The sequence below is a fragment of the Artemia franciscana genome, chromosome 18 (assembly GCF_032884065.1).
Source record: "Artemia franciscana chromosome 18, ASM3288406v1, whole genome shotgun sequence".
In the NCBI taxonomy this organism is placed as follows: domain Eukaryota; kingdom Metazoa; phylum Arthropoda; class Branchiopoda; order Anostraca; family Artemiidae; genus Artemia; species Artemia franciscana.
The window spans coordinates 12,526,186-12,549,368 of NC_088880.1; the positions used below are offsets into that span (position 1 = coordinate 12,526,186).

The 23,183-nt window shown below is 35.4% G+C and overlaps 1 protein-coding gene across 1 annotated transcript in view; it reads left to right on the forward strand.

Annotated features, from left to right (window-relative positions):
• Window positions 1-23,183, forward strand: part of LOC136038629 (synembryn-A-like) — a 148,265-nt gene that overhangs the window by 119,697 nt on the left and 5,385 nt on the right. Inside the window, exons 9-10 of the mRNA XM_065721865.1 lie at window positions 15,234-15,384; window positions 19,439-19,558. Of these exons, the coding sequence (XP_065577937.1) occupies window positions 15,234-15,384; window positions 19,439-19,558 (271 nt within the window). The remainder of the gene's footprint in view (window positions 1-15,233; window positions 15,385-19,438; window positions 19,559-23,183) is intronic.

The window sequence follows — 23,183 nt, forward strand, 5'->3', positions numbered from 1 at the left end:
CTGAGTAAACCAAATTATATAAAGAAAGTTCTTCCAGTGTGTTGAGAAACTCATAGCTTCATACATTGGTGATGGGGGTTGGGGATGGGTCCGAAATCTTTGTGAAATTTGAAAGTATAAATTGTAGTATCTATCGTGACTATGACTGCTGTGAATGACGTGACTGCTCCTAAAAGTGCTGATAACTCTAAAGTGGATAGTTTTAGAGGTATTTCACTTTTTTATGTTTAATGAATATTTCGAGAAAGCTACCTATCTTACATATCTAATTGTTTATGTGAGAATACAATGTTTAATACTTCTTAATATAGATTTTAAAGAAGATGTCTACTGAATTGGCTTTATATATTTTGTGCTAGTAATAGTCTTGGCAACAGTCAGAATGCTCTAGCCATTTTTTTGGATGTAGCAAAAGTGTTAATAGTAAAAAATTCGATAAAGCACTTGATCTTCGAATATAAGGTTATTAATATCTGAGTGACGTATTGAATATTTTTCAGTATGGGTTTTAAACGGGAAAGTCAACTGAGCTAGCTGTATAGATAGATAGATAAGTGTATTTCAAAAGCCCATGGGCCATGTTTCTTCATATTTTCTTGGATGTTGTAAAAGCGTTAGATTGTATCAATTTACCTGGTCTTTCTTAAGACACTTCTTTATTACAGTTTTGATCAAAATGAATGGGTAATTTTTAATTACTTTCTAATTTTTAAGTACTTTTTAAGAGTGATTGTTAAAAGTGAAAACTGGTGTTTCAACCCCATCCAGCATTTGGTGACATTTAGCATTTTTTTAACCTTGTAATTGTTTTTTCTTAGAACTGAGGTCAGACAACTATTACTACCCTAATTTTGCCAATTAAAAAAATTAATTTAATTATTCTTGTTATTACTTCGGAAACAATGCCAAGTGTTGCCACGCGCTAGATGGTGTTGATATATTTTTTTGTTGATACTAGCGCCAAGGCTGATAAATTTTAGGGTTAAATATTTTGAAGGTTGAAACATGCTCTTTATGGGTAGCTCAAAGTTTGTTTGACATATTACAAGTACAGGGATTACATTTAAAGGGAAAAAACTAAAAGTTTGTTCAGCATATTGTGTTTAGAAAAGTTAAATTATTTAACATTTATTTTGATATTATTAGTTGATCTAGTACTTATCAAATATTTCGGAAGTGTGACACTCCAATTTCTTGTTTCTGGTCTTGTATCTTTTTGTTTATGACCTTACACTTTTAAATAAACTCTCTGCTAATTCATTATGTAAAAACGGACCAACTTAAAGTTCTTCGTTTTGTGAAGTAACTTTGATTTTATGTTGTTTTAATTAACTGCTATATTTGATATACGGAAGGTTTTGCATTAAAGTAAACAAGTCTTTTTTTGCTATTTTCAAATATTGGCGTTTCTATACGCCTAAAAATAACAATTTTTAAGGCATCCTTGAGGTAATTTATAAATTAGCTGAGGTATTGCTGTAGTTGTTACAATGCTGTGATTCTATCCGACTCCATTTCAGAGCAACAGTGAGTTCGATTGAGTCTTAACCAACAAATATAGTATCATTCACTAGCCCCATCAACTTATATAAAGTATTAAGTTATAATCTGGGTAAAATTTCATTTTGATGACTATTTCAAATGGTAAGGAAGATTATGTGTCACCAGGTGGCAGCATGATGTTTGAGTTGTGAGGTATGGTATAATTGATATGCCACCTCATAGTTTATTGTACGTGGTCATTTTGGACCTTTTCAGGGTCAGAATTGGGGAAAATTGTAGCTTGTTTGTGTCTGATCTCTTTTGTTTCTAAAAATTTCTAAAATAGGACCCTATACCTAGAAAAAACGTCGCTTTGGATAAGCTTTTTTTCTGTTTTCTACCAGTGTTAGCTCGATACCTCTGGACAAAGAAGAGAAGGAGGAACAAAAATGAACTAATTTAGATGGACCACTGAAGAAGAGAAATGTTAATTTTGTATTATTTGCAAGAGGGTGTCAAAATGCTAAAAATAGGGTTTGCTGTGACAGTGAACTCGCTGCTGTGTTTCTTTGACATGTCCAGTTACTTAATTCAGGTCAGTGCTGCAACAAGTACTCTAAATTTTTACTTAAGTATCAAGTATTAAGTACTCATTGTTTTTTACTTAAATATCAAGTAATAAGTACTTTCCAAATTCTTACTTAAGTATCAAATATCAAGTACTAGCCAAAATTGTACTTAAGTATTACTTAAAGTACTACTTCGAGTATTTATTCTATATATATATATATATATATATATATATATATATATATATATATATATATATATATATATATATATATATATATATATATATATATTTCTAATATCAAACCTATGCTATCTTGCTATCTTTTTTTAAAGCCATTCTGAAGGCTTCTTAGCCCCTTCCCTTGCCTATAAAATGCCCCCTGTCATTCCTCTCTTGGAAATCTTAATCAAGAACCGGAATTTCCGTTTTATCGTTTTTAACCGTTTCCCTTGTTCGGCTGGTACACACCCAATGAAGTCCAAGAAAATAATCTTAACCAATTTTCAACACAACGGATTGAAAGAAAAAGACTATCAAAACATTTAAGTGCAGTCAAAAAACTCTTGATTGGAGCAGGCATATCACATGACAGGATTAACGCAGTGCACGTAGAGTTGAACTTCTGGCGCTTAGTGTTGAATCAAATCTGGCACTTTTGAAAAAATACAGGGTTATTCTGAAACATGTGGGAATGATGGAAAAAATATTGAAAGTATTGTTTTCCATTGTTTGGCTGATACACAACCAATGAAGTCCAAAAAATAATCTTAACCAATTTTCAACACAACGGATTGAAAGAAAAAGACTATCAAAACAATTAAGTGCAGTCAAAAAACTCTTGATTGGATCAGGCATATCACATGACAGGATTAACGCAGTGCACGTAGAGTTGAACTTCTGGCGATTAGTGTTGAATCAAATCTGGCACGCTTGAAAAAATACGCTGTTATTCTGAAACATGTGGGAATGATGAAAAAAATTTGAAAGTATTGTTTTCCATTGTTTGGCTGATACACACCCAATGAAGTCCAAGAAAATAATCTTAACCAATTTTCAACACAACGGATTGAAAGAAAAAGACTATCAAAACAATTAAGTGCAGTCAAAAAACTCTTGATTGGATCAGGCATATCACATGACAGTATTAACGCAGTGCACGTAGAGTTGAACTTCTGGCGATTAGTGTTCAATCAAATCTGGCACGTTTGAAAAAATACAGGGTTATTCTGAAACATGTGGGAATGATGGAAAAAATATTGAAAGTATTGTTTTCCATTGTTTGGCTGATACACACCCAATGAAGTCCAAAAAATAATCTGAACCAATTTTCAATACAACGGCTTTAAAGCAAAAGACTTTCAAAACAATTAAGTGTAGTCAAAAAACTCTTGATTGTATCAGACATATCACATGACAGGATTAACGCAGTGCACGTAGAGTTGAACTTCTGGCGATTAGTGTTCAATCAATTCTGGCACGTTTGAAAAAATACAGGGTTATTCTGAAACATGTGGGAATGATGGAAAAAATATTGAAAGTATTGTTTTCCATTGTTTGACTGATACACACCTAATGAATTCCAAGAAAATAATCTGAACCAATTTTCAACACAACGGATTGAAAGGAAAAGACTCAAAACAATTAAGTGCAGTCAAAAAACTTCTGATTGGATCAGACAGATCACATGACAGGATTAATACAGTGCACATAAGAGTTGAACTTCTGGCGATTAGTGTTCAGTCAAATCTGGCACGTTTGAAAAAATACAGGGTTATTCTGAATCATGTCGGAATGGTGGAAAAAATATTGAAAATAGAAAAATAAACTTTGGATTGGCTTTAAAACAGATAAAAGGTAATAAAGTAGTTCATTCTGATTCAATAAGTAAAAACATTAGCAACAACGAAAAAATCAAATTTAAAAGTAATGAGCCAAGTGAGTCAGTTGCGGACTTTTTTAATAAGAGAAATTAAAGCTCAATAAAGAGTAGCAGCAAAAATCCACACTTTTGGCAGCTAGCTGAGGGTCGCTGGCTGTCAGCTTGCTGACAGAAAAGAAGAGTATGAAAATGAAGTCTTGATTCACACTTTGATGACATGTCTCGCCCTCGGCACCTTTACAAGGAAACTGCCTCAAGTTTTCAAGTTAAATATCAGACACGCTATGAAAATGTATGGCATCTATATCCTTTGGCCGGTTTTCACTCAAGCAAGCCGCATACTGTGTAGTCAATTCAGATGGTCGGTAATACTCCCTACAAATATATATTATAAAATCATGGGCCTGCAGCAAGCCCGTTGATTCAGACGCATTCCATACGGCTGGTCAAACTGCAGAATAAATGAATAAATGGATTATGAACTTTATTATCCGTAAAAGTATAAAAGAAACACAAAGAACGGAGTATTATAAAAAAATAAAAACAAAAACGATAAACAGCCATAAAAATTCAAACTGACCAAAGACAACATGGACTAATTAACCAGTATCAATATGGGAAAAGGCTGCAGAGGGTCGTAAATGTGAATAAAGTAGATAGTCTTTTTACATAAATCATCACTGGAAGACCAAATCCAAGAAGGCATATCTATTAAACCAAATCGAGCAATTATTTTTTCTGTTTTGGTGCCATATAGAAAGCCGGAGGAGGAATTTACAATATCTGAAATAAGCCGTATGTAGAGTATGGCGATTTTTCTTACGAAATAGATGAGCCATGCCTGATAAAAACAAAAGCACAGGGGCGCAGTAAGCGTTATAAATCATGCATAAACCGTTGTGGTTGTAATGGCTTTTGTTTGGGGAAATTTTTCCGTAAACGACGCGTAGGTTTTTCACGGCTTGATTCACTAGGGATGAAAAGGTAGTGGAAAGCGTTGGACCGAAACACAGACCAAGCTAGCTAACTAAAGAAGAACATGGCAGAATTGCAGTCCCAACAACGAATGGAGCGACCGCATAAGGGCTATTAGAACAAATAAACTCGCATTTAGACGCATTAACTGACAGTCCAATCTTAGATAGTTCATTGGTTAATATAGTAAAATTGGAAAGCAATCCACGGCGAGTCCGGGCAACAAGAAGAATGTTGTCTGCATATGCAACAGAAGATAAACCAATATTACCGTAAGAAATAGAACTTTTAGGGGGACGCAAGCACGACGCAAGCACACATTCAAATATACTAGAATACAATACGACAGAAGTTGCAACCTATCTATTTCTAGCAGCAGTTTTCATATCATGATGTGGCAAAAACCATGAGACTAAGTCGAAAATCTTCTGTGAAAAAAGGAATAAAACAAGAGCTAAGAGCTCATATGGCACTTGTGACGAGGTCGGAAGAGCCAAGAGCTCATATGCCATGAGCTCTAGCAAAATTATAAGAATCAATAGGTTAATTTAAATGGAAAATCAGAGGCTTAATGCCGGTCGGCATTTAAAATAAGAGCTCTGAGACACAAGGTCCTTTCTAATATCAAAATTCATTAAGATCCGATCACCCACTCGCAAGTTAAAAATACCTCATTTTTCTATTTTTTCCTCTCCCTTCAGTCCCTCCCCCCCCCAGATGGTTGAATCGGGGAATCAGCTTTATCAAGTCAATTTGTGCAGGTCCCTGACACGCTTACCAATTTTCATTGTCCTAGCACGTCCAGAAGTAGCAAACACGCCAAGGCACTGGAACCCCTAACTACCCCAAAGAGAGTGGATCCAGTCCGGTTTCGTCAATCACGTATCTACGACATTGGCTTATTCTACCCACCAAATTTCATCCCGATCTCTCCACTCTAAGCGTTTTCCAAGATTTCCGGTTTCCCCCTCCAACTCTCCTCCAATGTCACCTGAACTGGTAGGGTTTTAAAATAAGAGATATGAGACATGAGTTCCTTCTTAATACGAAATTCAAAAATACCTCACGAACGGTCACCCGCTCTTAAATTAAAAATACCTCATTTTTTATAATTTTTCAGAATTAACACCCCCTACAACTCCCCCAAAGAGAGCGAATCCATTTCAGTTATGTCAATCACGTATCTATAGCTTGTGCTTATTCTTCCCACCAAGTTTCATCCTGATCACTCCACTCTAGGCATTTTCAAGATTTCCGGTCCCACCCCAATCCCCCCAATGGTACTGGATCCGGTCGGGATATAGAACAAGAGATCTGAGTTACGAGGTCCTTCTAAATATAAAATTTCATCCGATAAAATTCAAGAAGACCTGATCACTCCTTCGTAAGTTAAAAATACCTCATTTTTTTCTAATTTTTCAGAATTAACCCTCCCCCCAGCTCCCCAAAAGAGAGTGAATTCGTTCTATTTATGTCAATCATGTATCTAGGACTTGTGCTTATTTTTCCCACTAAGTTTCATCCAAATCCCTCCACTCTAAGCATTTTCCAAGATTTTAGGCTTCCCTCTCCAATGTCACCTGATCCCGTAGGAATTTAAAATAAGAGCTCTGGGACATGATATCCTTCTAAATATCAAATTTAATTAAGATCCGATCTAATTTTTGTCCTCCCACTCCCCCCCCCCAGATGGTCGAATCGGGGAAACAAGTATTTCAAATTTAATCTGGTCTGGTCCCTGATACGCCTGCCAAATTTCATCGTCCTAGCTTATCTGGAAGGGCCTAAACTAGCAAGACCGGGACTGACAGACCGACAGAATTTGCGATAACTGTATGTCACTTGGTAAATACCAAGTGCCATACAAAGTAATTTTTTCTGGGGATGGAATATTTGGTTTAAGGTTGGCTTCAATTTGACTTATTTTGGAATAGGGCTATTTCCAGGCTTTGGGCAAGCCATGGGTGGAAGTAGTTATAGGCCCTACTAAACTGAAGGAAAACTCGACTTTCTTAAAACTTGAAACCCCTCCCCCTCGCCCTATTTTAGACAGGGCTTGTGATATCAGATATATCGATATGAGCCCTGATCCTAGTCATCTTTGGTCTAGCTTTCATCTGGATCCGTTGCTCCATTTGCAAGTTATACTAAATTAAACCAAAAGCTTTCAGCACTTAAAACCCACTCACCCTCGTTCTATTTGAGCTAGGGTTTCATCTCAAAACGTGATGCCTCTCACGGTCTTATTCACCTTTGGTTCACTCTTCACTGAGATCCATCGATCTCTCGCAAGTTACACTGAATTGAATGAAAAACTCAACTTTTTTTTAGTACTTATAGCCCCCTCCCCCTAATTAAGCTAGGGTCTTCATCTCCAAACATTATCTGTTTTATGGTTTTGGCATCTTTGGCTTGACTTTCATTGAGATCCATTACTTCATTCGCAAGTTAAACTGAGTCAAACAAAAAACTCAACTTTTTTAGTACTTAAAGCCCTCTCCCCCTCGCCCTAATTAAGCTTGGGTCTCCATCCCAAAACTCAATGCATACTATACTCTTAGGCATCTTTATTCAATTTTCATCGAAATTCATCTCTCCATTTGCAAGTTACAGTGAATTAAATGAAAAACTCGATTTTTTTTTAACACTTAAAGCCCCATCGCCCTAATTAAGCTCAATTTTAATCCAAATAGTTCAATTTTAATACAAAAGCCTCCTCCCTCGCTCTTTTTTTCTCAGAAACTTCCGATTAATTGCAATTAATTAATATAAAAATTTCGTTTTAATTATTTATGTGCGGAGAGCCAAGATCAAAACATGCATTAATTCAAAAACGTCCAGAAATTAAATAAAAAAACAAGTTTTTTTAAATGGAAGCAAGAAGCAACATTAAAACTTAAAACAAACAGAAATTACTCCGTATATGAAAGGGAATTCTCCTCCTCAATGCCTCGCTCTTTACGCTAAAGTTTGACTCTTTCTCTTAACTCTATTTTTAAAACAGTAAGAAACTTTAGTGTAAAGAGCGGGGCATTGAGGAGGAGAATCCCCTTTCATAAACGGAGTAATTTCTGTTCGTTTTAAGTTTTAATGTTACTCCTTACTTCCATTTAAAAAAAACTTGTTTTTTTATTTAATTTCTGGACGTTTTTGAATTAATGCATGTTTTGATCTTGGCTCTCCGCACATAAATAATTAAAACGAAATTTTTATATTAATTAATTGCAATTAATCGGAAGTTTCTGAGAAAAAAAGAGCGAGGGAGGAGGCCTAGTCGCCCTCCAAGTTTTTGATTACTTAAAAAAGCAACTAGAACTTTTAATTTTTTACAAACCTTTTCATTGGTAAAAAATATACGTAACTTACGAATTAACTTACGTAATGAACTTCTATATTCGTATGTTTTTATTGCGTATATGAGTGGGGTTCAACCCTCGTCGATACCTCGCTATTTAAACTAAAGCTTATATTTTGTCCCAATTCCTTAAGAATGACATCTGAATCACAAAGGCCGTAGTATAAATAGTTGAAATTACTAAAAATACTTTAGCGTAAAGCGTGAGGTATAACGAGGAGGTAAACCCCTCATATGCGTAATAATTTGTTTTTGTTTTAAGTTTTAATGCTGCTCCTTACTTTCAGTAGAAAAAACTTTTCATATTTATTTCTTCATTGTTTTTCAAATAATGCCAGAAAATCCTGCGACCCCTTCATTGAAATTCTCCTCTCCCAGGAGAAGTTTCTCCATGGAAATATCCTCCCAAGTAACTCCCCCTCAACTCTCCCCCCTAAACCAAAAAAATCCCCTTTACAACGTCTGCACACTTCCCAGTAACCATTACTATATGTAAACACAGGTCAAAGTTTTTAACTTGCAGCCCCTCCCACGGGGACTGCGGGGGAGTAAGTCGTCCCTAAAGACATAGTTATTAGACTTTTCGACTATGGCGAATAAAATGGCTATCTCAGAATTTTGATCCGGTGACTTTTGGGAAAAAATGAGCGTGGGAGGGGGCCTAGGTGCCCAACAATTTTTTTGGTCACTTAAAAAGGGCACTAGAGCTTTGTATTTCCGTTAGTATGAGCCTTCTCGTGACATTCTAGGACCACTCAGTCGATACGATCACCCCTGGAAAAAAAAAACAAAAAAACAAATAAACACGCATCCGTGATCTGTCTCCTGGCAAAAAATGCGAAATTCCACATTTTTGTAGATAGGCGCTTGAAACTTCTACGATAAGGTTCTCTGATACGGTGAATCAGATGGTGTAATTTTTGTTAAGATTGTATGACTTTTAGGGGGTGTTTCCCCCTATTCTCTAAACGAGGCAAATTTTCTAAGGCTCGTAACTTTTGATGAGTATAAATGATACTGATGAAACTTATATATTTAAAATCAGCGTTAAAATGCGATTCTTTTGATGTAACTATTGGTATTAAAAATCAATTTTTTAGAGTTTCGGTTACTATTGAGCCGGGTCGCTCCTTACTGCAGTTCGTTACCACGAACTGTTTGATCTTACTGGCAGTTCTCCCGCTATACTCGATTGCACAGACGGGCGGATAGACCGACAGATCTCAAATACCTATCTTGACGGATATTTTCCACTATCCAAATAGGTGATGATGCCTGGATGATGATATGCTATTGTTTTTCTTTTTTTGGATCCAATGAGCCAACATGGCTACCTAAGACGTTGCAAAATCCGTCCGTCCGTCTGACTGTCTTTCCGTCCGTCTGTGTAATCACGTATAGGGGGAGAACCACTGGTTGGATTTGGATGAAAATTTTGATGGCCAGATTTGGTGCCAAGGATCATGAGACACATCAAGTTGAAAGATGAAGACCCTAGATCAAATAAAACAGGGGGGAGAGGGCTTTACCTGCTAATAACAGTTTTTCGTTTAATTCAGAGTAACTTGCGACTGAAGTGATGGATCTGTATGAAAATTGAACCAAAGAGGCCTAAGACCATGACACATTTCAAGTTTTGAGATAAAGACCCTAGCTCAAATTTAACAAAGGGGAGTTGGTTTTAATTCCGGAAAAATTTAAGTTTTCTGTTTAATTTAGTATAACTGGCAAATGGAGTGACGGATCCGAATGAAAACTAGACTAAAGATGCCTAAGGTCTGATTCAAGTTCTGGTATCACAAACCCTATACCAAATAGGGAGAGGGGGAGAGGGTTTCAAGTCTTAAGAAAGTTGAGTTTTCCTTTAATTTAGCAGGGCCTATAACTTATGAACGGAGTGACAAATCTGAAGTCAGATTCGTCTGAATACCTGATTTTGCTGGAACGAATTTGACAAAAAACCACTGCATTGGATCCAGCTAGAATTCCCTAGACTTGTTTATTGCAGACAACATTTAGATGGGCAAAAATTCATAGCTTCAGTAGTTATACCAATAATATGGTCCTGAAGATGATGAAATGGTAGAAATCTGGTTCAGTTGACGAGATGACAAAACTTAAACACTAATGTCAGAAATATAAGCCCAAATGAACTACAGTATGCAACATTTAGCACAAAACAAGGGATTTTAGCTCACTGTTGACCAGTGAACTATGAAGTAATTTCAATTTTCTTTGTTATATAACTTTTAAACAAAAATTAAACCAAGTGTTAATCATACTATAATTTTTTTTTTTTCGTCAAAAACAAATACCTTATTTCATATCCAAAAATAGAGCATGGAGCTATATCTGAGTTTACTCTAAATCTAAAGGGTGATGTTTTCATGTACATTGCCAAAGCACACACACACAAAAGCTATATCTGAGTTTGCTCTAAATATAAAGGTGATGTTTTCTTGAACATTGCCAAAGCACACACACACAAAATTTTCCTGTCAAAGGTAAAGTATTTGAAAAACAAGTACTTTAAAAGTATCTTAAGTAATAAGTATTTCGTAATCTTACTTAAGTATCAAGTAATAAGTACACTCTAGAGTTTTTATTTAAGTACAAGTAATGGAAAATTTTACTTAAGTAGTACTTCAAGTAAAAGTACTTCAAGTAAGTGACAGCACTGATTCAGGTGTTTCAATCATAAATCAAGCGAACTTTTCACTGTGCACCACTTTTGTAGGTAATCATATGTATGCATTCATGCATTACGTTTATTTTCAATAAGGTAATACATACATGTTACCATGAATGTCCGAAATCTAGTTAATGTTGACATTCACTGATAAATGTTTGGGATTCTCTTTTCTTTTCTTCGATTCAATTAGCTTTACGAGTCAGCTTTTTCAGTCGTATGCAAACTACGATGGTAAATGTTAAAGTTAGGCTAGGTTAGATTATGTTAGTTTAGATTAGGTTAGATTGAGTTAAGGTTAAATTTAGTTCTAAACATCAGAAATGGGTTAAGAATCTAACTTAAGCCAATCTAAACCAACCTACCCTCGTGTAACCAAACTTAATCTAATCTAACCTAATGTATCATCATCAAACCTCGCATTGAATTGAAAAAATTGGCTTGCAACGCTGACTAAATCCAAGGAGAAAAAAAGGGATTTCGGACATTCATCAATGAATGTCGATATTAAATTTGCGGACCTTCACGGTAACATACTAATTGCTTCTGAAACTGACATTGTGCATGCAATATGGCTCTGAATTGCCGCAAAACTCCCGAGTTTAGACGACATCACACTCCACCACCTTCAAAGCGCAAGTGCACTACTGATCGATCATCTGACCCTTTGATTTCATTTCGCATTACTTTGTTTATTCTGTCGCAATACCAAATATTTTATAAAGGTAAAAAAGTGAATTCTTGTAGTATTTACCGCTCCTATACTGTTTGTAGTGTCTTCACTAAGGTTCTGGAGAGTCTAATTCTGTCTAAATAAATTTTTAAGTGCGTGCTGTATTATACAGGTTGGTTTCCAGCACCACCCGAATTGTGAATTGTTTCATCGCCTATTTGAGATTTTCCATTGAGAAGCTGAGGATTATGTTAGTCTATGTACTTATGCGGTGCGGATATACGAACAATCCAACCTTATTCAGTAATTCAGTAGTCCAACCTTAAGTATTTTCAAGTCAGTTTGATTTCGGTGTTCACTCCGTATGGTTATGTTGCTTTAATATTAATACAGCCGTAGTTATATTAAGGTCAAATTCAAAACGGATCTTTAACTAGGCCTATTCATTTCCTTAGGGGTCTCAGACAAGATTACTTGTGTTAGGGTCGAACTTGTAAAGGATCTTTAATTAGGCCTATCCATCACATTAGGGGGTCTCAGGCGAGGTTTAACTCTGGCTCCTATTATGTTCAACGTTCTTACGACTACTGCGACCAAAACGACTAACCGTGAATATTATATTGACCCTAGCCATCTTAGTTTGACTTGTTATGCAGAGTATTAGTTTGTGTCCCTGATTCTCAGGCAAATCTTGACTCATTAACCTCTGGTTATAAGCTTCTAGGACTTGTGGCTAGCGCTACGAAAATTGAGTTATTTTGTTTGAATGCTCATGGTAATAAAGCCACATATTATTTCTGTTTTAGTTGTATGGTTTGTTCTATCGTAAGTACATCAATTTTAGATTCTACTTCCTAGAAATATCTAAGCCTCGTTTAAAAATTAAAATTAGAACATTTTATTCTATTGCTCATGCACCGCAGTGGAACATGCCACGGCAGGTTTCAGCGTCATTTTTGTTAAACTTGCAACGTAAAAGTACAAGTATAACAAAGGTGTATTCTCTAAATTATAATAATTCTTGGCCATGAACCATGCGGTGTATGTTTCGACAGTTTAGGATTCGCTATTATTTGAATTAGCTTATTTGAAGTTATCATTAAATTTTCCGTTTTTGCAGGAATAGTTTTAGTTTGTAGAAATATGCTGTTCCCGACCCTTTAGATGTGGGAATTATGTGGATTGTGATGAGTTTAGTACGGATGTAAATCGTTTGTCTCATTTTCTACTATTCATCGTTATTTACGAGTGCTGTTTGGATTAATACTGTATTTTCCATTGTTTTGAAGGTTTTATTTTGTAGAAATATGCTGTTCCCGACCCTTTAGATGTGTGAATTATGTGGATTGTGATGAGTTTAGTATGGATGTAAATCGTTTGTCTCATTTTCTACTATTCATTGTTATTTACGAGTGCTGTTTGGATTAATACTGTATTTTCCATTGTTTTGAAGGTTTTATTTTGTAGAAATATGCTGTTCCCGACCCTTTAGATGTGTGAATTATGTGGATTGTGATGAGTTTAGTACGGATGTAAATCGTTTGTTTCATTTTCTACTATTCATCGTTATTTACGAGTGCTGTTTGGATTAATACTGTATTTTCCAATGTTTAGAAGGTTTATTTCATGTTTTTCTCTTTTATATTTTTCATATTACGTTGGAAGATTTTGTTTCGCAAGTATTCTATGGGCTGTTGCCACTCACGATTTTTTTTTTCTTCTTCTTTTTTTTACGCCACTAAAGTAGGTAATTTTTGCCACATTTGGGCAAAAATTAAACACGTTCTAAATGTAAAACTAAATTTTGTTTTTCTTTGTGTCAGTCAAGTTTCTTACTAAATAATATAAAAAAGCAAAAAGAATTGCTGAGAATCCCAATAAGACGTCCAAGTAACTACTAAATCTATTATCGGCAAATAAGTTTAAGTACTGTAAATGCAAATCTCTTTCAAGATATTTTAAATCTTTATCGTTTCAAATTCTTCTTTGGCCGAAAATTAAATTTAAAAAAAAACAAGTTTTTTCAACTGAAAGCAAGGAGCAACATTAAAACTTAAAATGAACAGAAATTATTACGTATATGAAGGGGGTTTTCTCCTCCTTAACACGTCTCTTTTTACGCTAAGGTTTTTTAGTACTTTTGAAAAAGCTTCTTATTGTTATATTTAAACGACTCTTGTGTTTCAGAAGTTGTTCTTAAAGAATTTGGGCAAAATTCAGACTTTAGCGTAAAGACTGAGGTGTTGAGGGGGAGGGCAATCCCCTTCATATACGTAATAATTTCTGTTAGTTTTTAAGTGTTAATGTTTCTCCTTACTTTCAGTTGGAAAAACCTGTTTCTTTATTTAATTTCTGATCGTTTTTTAAACAGTGCCAGGAAATCTGGCCCCACCCCCACGGAGAAAACCCCTTCCCCACAGAAATATCCTCTAGACAATTCAATCCTGGTGAAAATTCACCCGGACAATTATCCTTAACAACTCCACATGTAAAATTGAGACAGAAAAAAGAAAGCAAGACATATAAGAAGAACTTTGTATAAGAATTCCGGCAAATTTCTGCAGTGTATAATGTCCCCTGACAAATTCACCCCCTGGAAACTTCCCCCTCTATGGATAAATCCCACGTGGGAAAACTCCAGCACAAAATTTGCCCCCCCCCTCCCCCACCCACCCGAAAGTGTATACATACTTCCCAGTAACAAATACTATGCGTAAACAATGGGAAAATTTGATAGCTTAAAAACCTTTTCTCTTGGGGCAGTGGGGGGCGGGGAGCGTCAAATCCAAAGGCATAATTATTGGGCCTTTCAACTGTTATGAACAAAATGGCTATTTCAGAATTTTGATCGGACTATTTTGTGAAAAAAGGCGGGGAGGGGTCTAGTTGCCATCCAATCTTTTTGGTCACCTAGAAAGGCCACTAGAACTTTTAATTTCCGTTCAAATGAGCCGCCTCGCGATATTCTAAGATAACTGGGTCGATAAGATCATCCAGGGGAAAAAATAATAAATAAACACGCATCCGTGATCTTTCTTCTGGTAAAAAATACAAAATTCCACATTTTTGCATATAGAAAATTGAAACCTCTATGGTAGGGTTTTCTGATACGCTGAATCTCATGGTGAAATCTTCGTTAAGATTCTATAACTTTTAGGTGGGGTTTTCCCCTTTTTCCGAAAATCAGGCGAATTTTCTCAGGCCCATAGCCTTTAATGGGTAAAACTAAACTTAATGAAACTTAAATATTTGAAATCAGCACAATAAGCCAATTCTTTTGGAATATCTATTAGTATCAAAATTCCGTTTTTTAGATTTTGGTCGCTATTGAGCCGGGTCGCTCCTAGTTCCTTACCATGGACTGTTTGATTGTCAGCCAAAAAGGGGTTTTGGTAAAATACCTTGTAAGCTTCTAATAACGGCAAAACCGCTGTTGCTCAGTTTTCAAAGCAAGTTATTAAGTCATGGTTGTCTTGTGAACGGAATTAGGTCCAGCTCTTTGGTTTCAATTGGTGATTTTTTCCCCTAAATTTTACGTCTTTTATCCTCTTTTTTTATATGACTAAGTTGGGATAAAACATATCTTAATACATAATTGAATTTTAGTCGGGCGTTTCATCAAGTACACTGGATACGGTAATGCAGCAGGTCTTCTGGCCGAAAATGGGCTGATGCTTGGACGTCCTGGAAATGGTGAATTATATTCTGATGATAGTGACGACAGTGAAACTGAGGAATTTAAAGAACTCGAAGACAAGTAAGTTTCTTTCTTTATCCTTCCCGTCGCAAATGTTTTTTATTTGATTTTGAATGAATTTCATATAGCTATGAAAGGAAAAGTGAATTTCTAAGATTATCCTTTCCTATTCCTCTTTTTGTCACTATCACTTTAGAAGCTAAATACAGGGTTGTCATCAATAAAAAGTGCATTTGTTCATATATATTGGTCGAAACCAAATACGAGATTTGTTTTCTATTCGCTCGATAATCTTTTGCCATCTTAAGCTTTGTATTTCCCTGTTCAGGACATGATGTTACATTTTGTTTACTAATACTAAAAGCCTTTATAGGCCATCGTTAATACAAAAAAAAAACATAAAATTATAAACAAAGTCACACTCTTAAATCCAAATTAACTTATAAATAGATTACAGGAAATAGTCCCTATTTGTTACTCTCTGTGCCGAAAAACTTTCTAAGCTTTTCAATCCGCATAAAATTTATATCACTTGATATAATATTCACCCATTCCCCCTAGGGTACCACTGTGGATGAAATGTATGATTTATAAGGCAGAAAATAAAACAGTATCCTGATCTACAGCCTTAAATGATCTGGACGAATTTTTTCTAGACAGTTAAATTCTTCAAAAATGTTGGGGCTTTCATGGGTTGTGTTGCCACACTCACCACACCTGCCTGGCCAAAAATACATAAAATATTTAGAAAATCAGCTTTTCGATCGTATGTATGTGATGCAGAAAATGAAAAAGTATCTTACTGTACAGCTCCCTGGGATACCCTGGATACCTATTTGCCAAATACCTATTTGGTCTATTTGCCTACCAAAAATCTAGTAGCTTTGTTGGCTGGTAGTTCTTATAAATTGAAACATTAGAACCTAAATGCGCTTGATGATTGTGACCTCTATGGATAATTCATAGTTATAATAATAGCAACTGACAATACTTTTTCACGGGTCTTTTTCCCATGCCATTTTGATTAAAGTTAAATACATGAATTTCAAACACTTAAAGAGCTCATCTGTAGCAATAAAATTATCAAGAGAGGCCAATATAGATAAAACATGAGTGATGATTATGAGGATAACAGTAGGTATCCCCCTAGGATACCTACAATATCCCTCCTAGGATACCACTGTAGATGAATTGTATGATTTGTAAGGCAGAAAATAAAACAGTATCCTGATCTACAGCCTTAAATGATCTGGACGAATTGTCTCTAGACAGTTTAATTGTTCAAAAATGATGGGGCTTTCATGGGTTGTCTTGCCACATTCACCACACCTGCCTGGCCAAAAATACATAAAATATTCATAAAATCAGTTTTTCGATCGTATATCTATGAGGTAGAAAATGAAAAAGTATCCTAAAGTACAGCTTTGTATGATCTGAACACACCGTCTGTAGACAATTGGATTCTTCAAAAATGCTGACGCTTTGATGGGACGTGTTGCCACACCCACCACACCTGCCTGAGCTTGCACTTTTTTCTAGAATATCACTTGTTTCCCTCTCATCAAAATTTCATTGTACTTTGGAATGGGATTCAGTGAGTTTGTAAATCGTAAATCGAGACTGTAAATCAAAATGTTATTTTGAGATGTACAAAATGTGAAAAATGAAATACCTCTGTAAACTCATCACAGTAATAGGGTACATAGTATGACTATCTCTAGTGAATACCAATCTCTCATCTCACTTTATGTAGAACTTCCACTGTCTCCAAAATCCATAAAATATCCTAATACTGTTTTTATTTTATACCTTTAGGAACTAACGTTAGAACTGGCTCTACATACATAATTTCTTAGATCACATTGCCTTTCCTTTGATAATTAAAAGTCAAAATATTTGGATATGCAAATAATGGACAAAACATTTAATTAAGCTAAGACAGTGAAAAATAAGCTGAAAAATGTCGAAATATTTCGGCTTTACTTCCAGATGCCTTATCGCTAAAAATAAAATTTGCTGATAAAGGCGTGAAGGACGTGAAGCTAAAATATTTGAGTTTTTTTACCCGTTAATGGTTTTACTCTTCATTGAAATATCTATACACTTCTGTTTTATTTGAATAATGGGGAACGCCTCTGAATTACAGATAAGCATCTATTATAAAATCAGAAAAATGGCCGTAACTCTCAAACTGACTTATAAGTATCCTCTTTTCATTGCTAACTCAGTAATATGTTATGCTATCTGAATAAAATATTCGGGAAAGGATATAAATCTTAAACCAATGCCCTGGAACGGGTTCCTTTAAGCTCTTATCTCCGCCCCGGCCCCAGAAAACAGACGTCGAAAAAACTTAGAAAAGTTCTTGTGTTGGATAAATATAATTAATGTGCGCACTGACCAAATTAAGATCGTGGAAGGTAATATCAAGATTTCATTTCTGATTGCATAATATTGCAATATTATGTGAAAATGAGACGAATAAAAAACTTTTTAAAAAACGGCTTATAAATAGGATCAATTCTTGGGAACCATTTTGCCAATATACGATATCTTGGAGATAAAAGCTCTTTACAAATTTTGATTTTTCGCACTCGAGATGGATAAAAAGCTGGTGTGCATCAAATTTGACAAGCCTTACCAGTAGAGAAGGGTCAGAGGTAGAAAATTAACAGCTTTTTCATGCGTCATAGTTTGGCAATGTGTACCTTCCTAAAAGGCTTTTTTTTACAGTAGTACCGACAACTTTCCGACTTATCTAAGCCATATTCAGTGTTAAGTTCGAAATGGACACAATGCTTGCTTGTTTTGGCATTTAGTTCTGCTCTATTATTGACATTTTTTAAGATTGGCATTGGCATTTTAATCTTTATTCACAAAGAAAGTTTTACTTTCTTGGAACTTTAGTTTCTTATCTGTCAACAAATTCAAGTCAGCCAACGTGCCTTTAAATAAGAATTGTGCAACCTTTTACAATAATTATATACTCTAACGTGGAAATGTATTTCTTTTATTTTCAGGGCTAATCTAAAAATTGTATTCACGTGATTTTCATGTTAGCCCCTCATCCTTTTCTTCAATAAATTAGGGAACCTATGGCCACATATCTACTCATTAAACATGCATAAAGTTACTAGTGAATTACCTTTTCCTTAGTCGGCTTCCTGCTCTGGCTGCACTGGACCCTCACTGGAACTGAATTCTGTCTGCATTTACAGGGTCAAACAATCGGGATGACATAGATTAGGGCAAAGCCGTAAGAAAGCCTCACTGTGCTACCCAGAGTGAGAGCAGATAATTGAAGTAAAATTTCATGACATCACCTGGGCCATTTAGTCCTGGTTCGTATTGTTTTACGTTTAGAAGACAGTGCTGGTACTCAGTCTGTTCCGTACTTCTCATTGGCTCGCACGAACTTATCTTTAGTACTTGGTGAGCCCAGCAAAACAGTTGGTAAACATTTTATAATAAAACTGCTGTCTTACTTCCTGATGACGACATATATATGATTTGCACAGTATGCAAGTTTTTTTTATATGATAGCTTTTCAAGCTTTTATGTGATATGCAGCATGAGTACAAAAAAAATAGTCGGAGATACAAATTTTTCAACCAAAAAATTTTTTTTAAAAAAGCTAGTTTTCCAAATTTCGAAGAAACCAAATTTCGAAGTAATACATGTTAATACCAAATCGACATCGAAAAGCTGCTGGATCAAGCATTTCGATTAGATTTTGTCTTCAGAGTGATAGAATCAACTCCAACCATGGGTTGTCCTACTTGTGACCATGCTTCCGGAATCTCCTAAGCTGTTAAATATTTCCTTACGACGCTATGAAAGATTTCTCCTAGCCATCGGGTTTTCATTACGAAGAAAATAGTAGAATCAGTCTAGTAAATAACATTTATTCATATACAAAGTATATAGCGTTTTTAGGTGAAATATTGAAGTTCTGTATCTTTTATAAGTGATCTAGGACTTTTCTGTATTAGAGCTCTTTTTTTTGGTCCGCTAGTGTATATTGAAATAGTAACTTACAGTTGAGAAGACTGGTTGGGGCTTCTATTTATGAGTCATTTAGAGGTTTGGATGTCATTCTTTTCTTTCCTTCCAGAGTAAATCCAATCACGGGTTGCGTTGAAAAGCCCCATCCAAACCCTATGGAAGGCATGAGTGAAGAGCAAAAAGAATACGAAGCCATGAACCTGGTTAATTTAATTGACAGATTGCAAAGGTGAGAAATTATCTGAAACTTAATATTTAAAATCTTTTTTCGTAAATGGATCGAACAGTTCGTGGTAGCAAACTGTAAATAAGAAGCGACCGGTCTCAATAGTAAACGAAACTCTAAAAAATAGAATTTTGATGCCATAATATACATTTCAAAAGAATCGGCTTATTTAACTGATTTCAAATATATAAGTTTCATTCAGTTTAGTTTTATCCATTAAAGGCTACGAACCTGAGAAATTTGCTGAGGATTTTCAAAAACAGGAGGAAACACCCTCCAAAAGTCATAGAAGCTCAATGAATATCACACCATCAGATCCAGCATTTCAGAGAACCCTATTGTAGAGGTTTCCAGCTTTTATCTCCAAAAATATGGAATTTTGCTGTTGTTTTTGCCAGAAGAAAGGTCACGGATGCGTTTTTTTTTCAGGGGTGATCGCATCGAACAAGTGGTCCTAGAATATCGTGAGAGATCTCATTCAAACAGAAATCAAACGTGGCTTTTTAAGTGACCAAAAAGATTAGAGGGTAACTAGGCCCTCTCCCTCGCTCCTTTTTTCTGAAAATCGTCCGATTAGAATTTTGAGGTAACCATTTTGTTCATCATAGCTGAAAAGCCGAATGAATACGCCTTCGGATATAACATGATCGCCCCCACCACCCAAGAGGAAAGGTCTTTAAGTAACTGAAATTTCCCATTGTTTACATACAGTTTTTGCTATTGGGATTCATACATACATTTCAGGGTGGGAAGACAAATTTTCTCTTGTTTTTTTTCACGGGGGATATTTTCATGGGGAGGGAGGTTTCAGGGGGTTAACTTGTCAAAGGAAATTGTACACCGGAGAAATTTGCCAGAAATCCTATACAAAATTCTGTTTAAGATACGATATGATATAGATTGATTGCCTTCCAAAACTGTACGAATACAATAGGGGGCAGAGTAGGAATAAAATAATAAAAAAAATAAAAATAAATAAAAAGAAAATAAAAAAATAAAAAAGTAGCAAAATACAGTTTAACAAAAATATATAAAACAGATTGAATACACTCAACGTTCAACTATTAAACATGATTTCTAATTTAAAAACGTCTTCTGAAGAATCACCAAATGGTGATCTAGAGTCTGGAACATATTTTGAAAATCATTTACCCTCATAGGGACAGTAACATCTGGATCTATCTGACCAAATCTTTTAATCAAATGCTGGGTACTGGTCTACAGTGGTAGCCCACGAAAATACTTAGCATACTTAAAATAAATCATACGCAGCTTTTTCTTATCTGTCTGAGTGAAACATTTCCAAAACGGAGATATATATACAAAATGTGGCAGAAAAAATAGATTATATAAACAGGCTAGAATATGACGATTAATACTTGTCTTATTCAGGTCAAGCCTTCCATATGCACTACTAACTTTTCTAAGGGTATCATAAATAGTTAGTTCACGCGTAGCCTTGGGCAATGTACCAATTTGGAGTCTACTACTATTACTTCTACTAATTACTCACTGCAGCACCAAGCTGCCTGAGGCCAACACAGCTACGCACGCTCCTCCTCCAACCTAATCTATTCAAGGCCTCCCTCTTTACACCCTCCCAGGAAGTTTCCATTTCCTTTCAATCTTTATTTATGACATCCTCCCACCCCAAAGGAGGACGACCTGATTTCCATGGAGCCCCAGACGGTTGGCCAAAAAGGACAATCTTCGGTAATCTGTCATCCTTCATCCGCAGAACGTGGCCTAGCCATCTCAACCTTTCTTTCATTATAGCCCTATATAGTGGGATTGAACCACATTTTCGTGTAACCTACTGTTTGAAATACGGTCAGTCAGCCGGGTACCCAGAACAATCCGTAGGCAGTTTCTCGGGAAAACATCTAGTAACTTTTCGTCCGCTTTTGGGAGCGCCCATGCTTCAGAGCCATATTTGACCACTGTCATCACTGTAGCTTCCAATATTCTAATCTTGGTTTGCAGACTTATCTTCCTATTCTTCCAAACTTTGTTTAACTGTGAAAAAATACCCTGAGCCTTAGCTATTCTGTTTTTAACCTGTTCACTGCTCCCACCTGCTTTACTAATAATACTACTAAGGTAAGTGAAGCTGCCTGATCAATCTTTTCATTACCCAACGTCACCTTTTCATGTTTAGTCACCTTTTCATCTAACCGAGTCTCGTAGCTACTCTTCTGTGGTAACTATTAATAAATAATTTATTGTTAAATTGTTGTTATAATGCACTATTGATAAATTGGGGAAGAATAGATGAAATGGATAAAATATTCAAAAAGGTTGAAATATCTAGAAATTAAAAATGTTCTAGTAATATTTCTAAAGGTACCAAACGAGTGACTCTATTTAACTAATTAATTGTTTATTGCGCCTAGTACTTATCTCCAACTTGGTTCTCGAAGGTCGGTTAGTGGAGGATGGCTGCTTGTCATTTTTGTTTTTACCTTATGTGTTTTGTTTTTTTCGTTTTTGTTTCCCTGCATTTCCAGCCATAGAGATGATGGATAATTTCTATTGCAGATAACTCAGTGCTATCTATTTCCTGTATGAACTGTTTGGAAGCCAGCTCCATAAAGTTTAGAAAACAAATAGTACAAAAAACTAAAAAGAAAATATTTATTGGCGGTTTTGGTTTTAATACACCAATCTTTACACGAAAGACTTGCAGTTGATGATTTCGATAATATTGATGTTGATTTTGTACTTAAACAGAATTTAAAACTAACTCAGTCATATAGCTTCCAATAAAAGTATCAGATCGTCAATTTGTTCTTATGTATTCCTTAAATTTATGTTATCCTATGTAATGTAAATCTTATGTAATCCTTAAAGAAATTTTTATTACCTAATAAAAATAAGTGGTTCAAGACTAAAATGTCTAAATTCGAAAATTGGATTTTGTCAGATTTGCCATTGAAATGTGAATCAGTCAAACTCTATCAGTTCAGCAGAACTTCGGTCAAGCTTAGTTCATCAGCTAAGGAAATATCGATTCGTTGATACTATGCTCATTATGGTACTCAACTTTTGACAAAGTCCCAAATTCTTGTATTTTTAAATAAATTTGAAATGTTTCGAAGTTAAAACAGCTATTCTATTCACCAAGTTAATAAATCAAGCATTTGTCGGAAAATATTTTCGTTTTTAGCAAAAGTAAACTTTCAGTCTGAGGATCCTATGCAATTCAGAAGGCTAACAAAGGTTGGAAAATAAAAATTAACCAAATATACGACCCCCAGCAACGATTCCCGATTTCCTAATACATTAATCAAGTATATGAGGAAATAAAATATTCATTCACAGAATCAGTCAGATAGGACTTCAGTCCTCTGAATACCTTTCATACTGTTTGGAATCCACTGCCTCAGAAAGCTATAAGTGTCATTCGTTTGGTACCTTCAATGTTGCCAAAAGTTATTCCTTCGTCTTTTCTCTTCTTTTTCGTTGTTCTTCTTTAATTGATTGGTTTATATCCCCCTGGTTTAATGTCCCTGGGTCATGTTAGAAACGTATGTTGATAATGTTTATTGTGCGTGACGCCTTACTCTGGCTTGGTTTACGGTGGGTTCGGTGGACGACCATCCGCCATTCTCTTTTGGTTTCGCGTCTT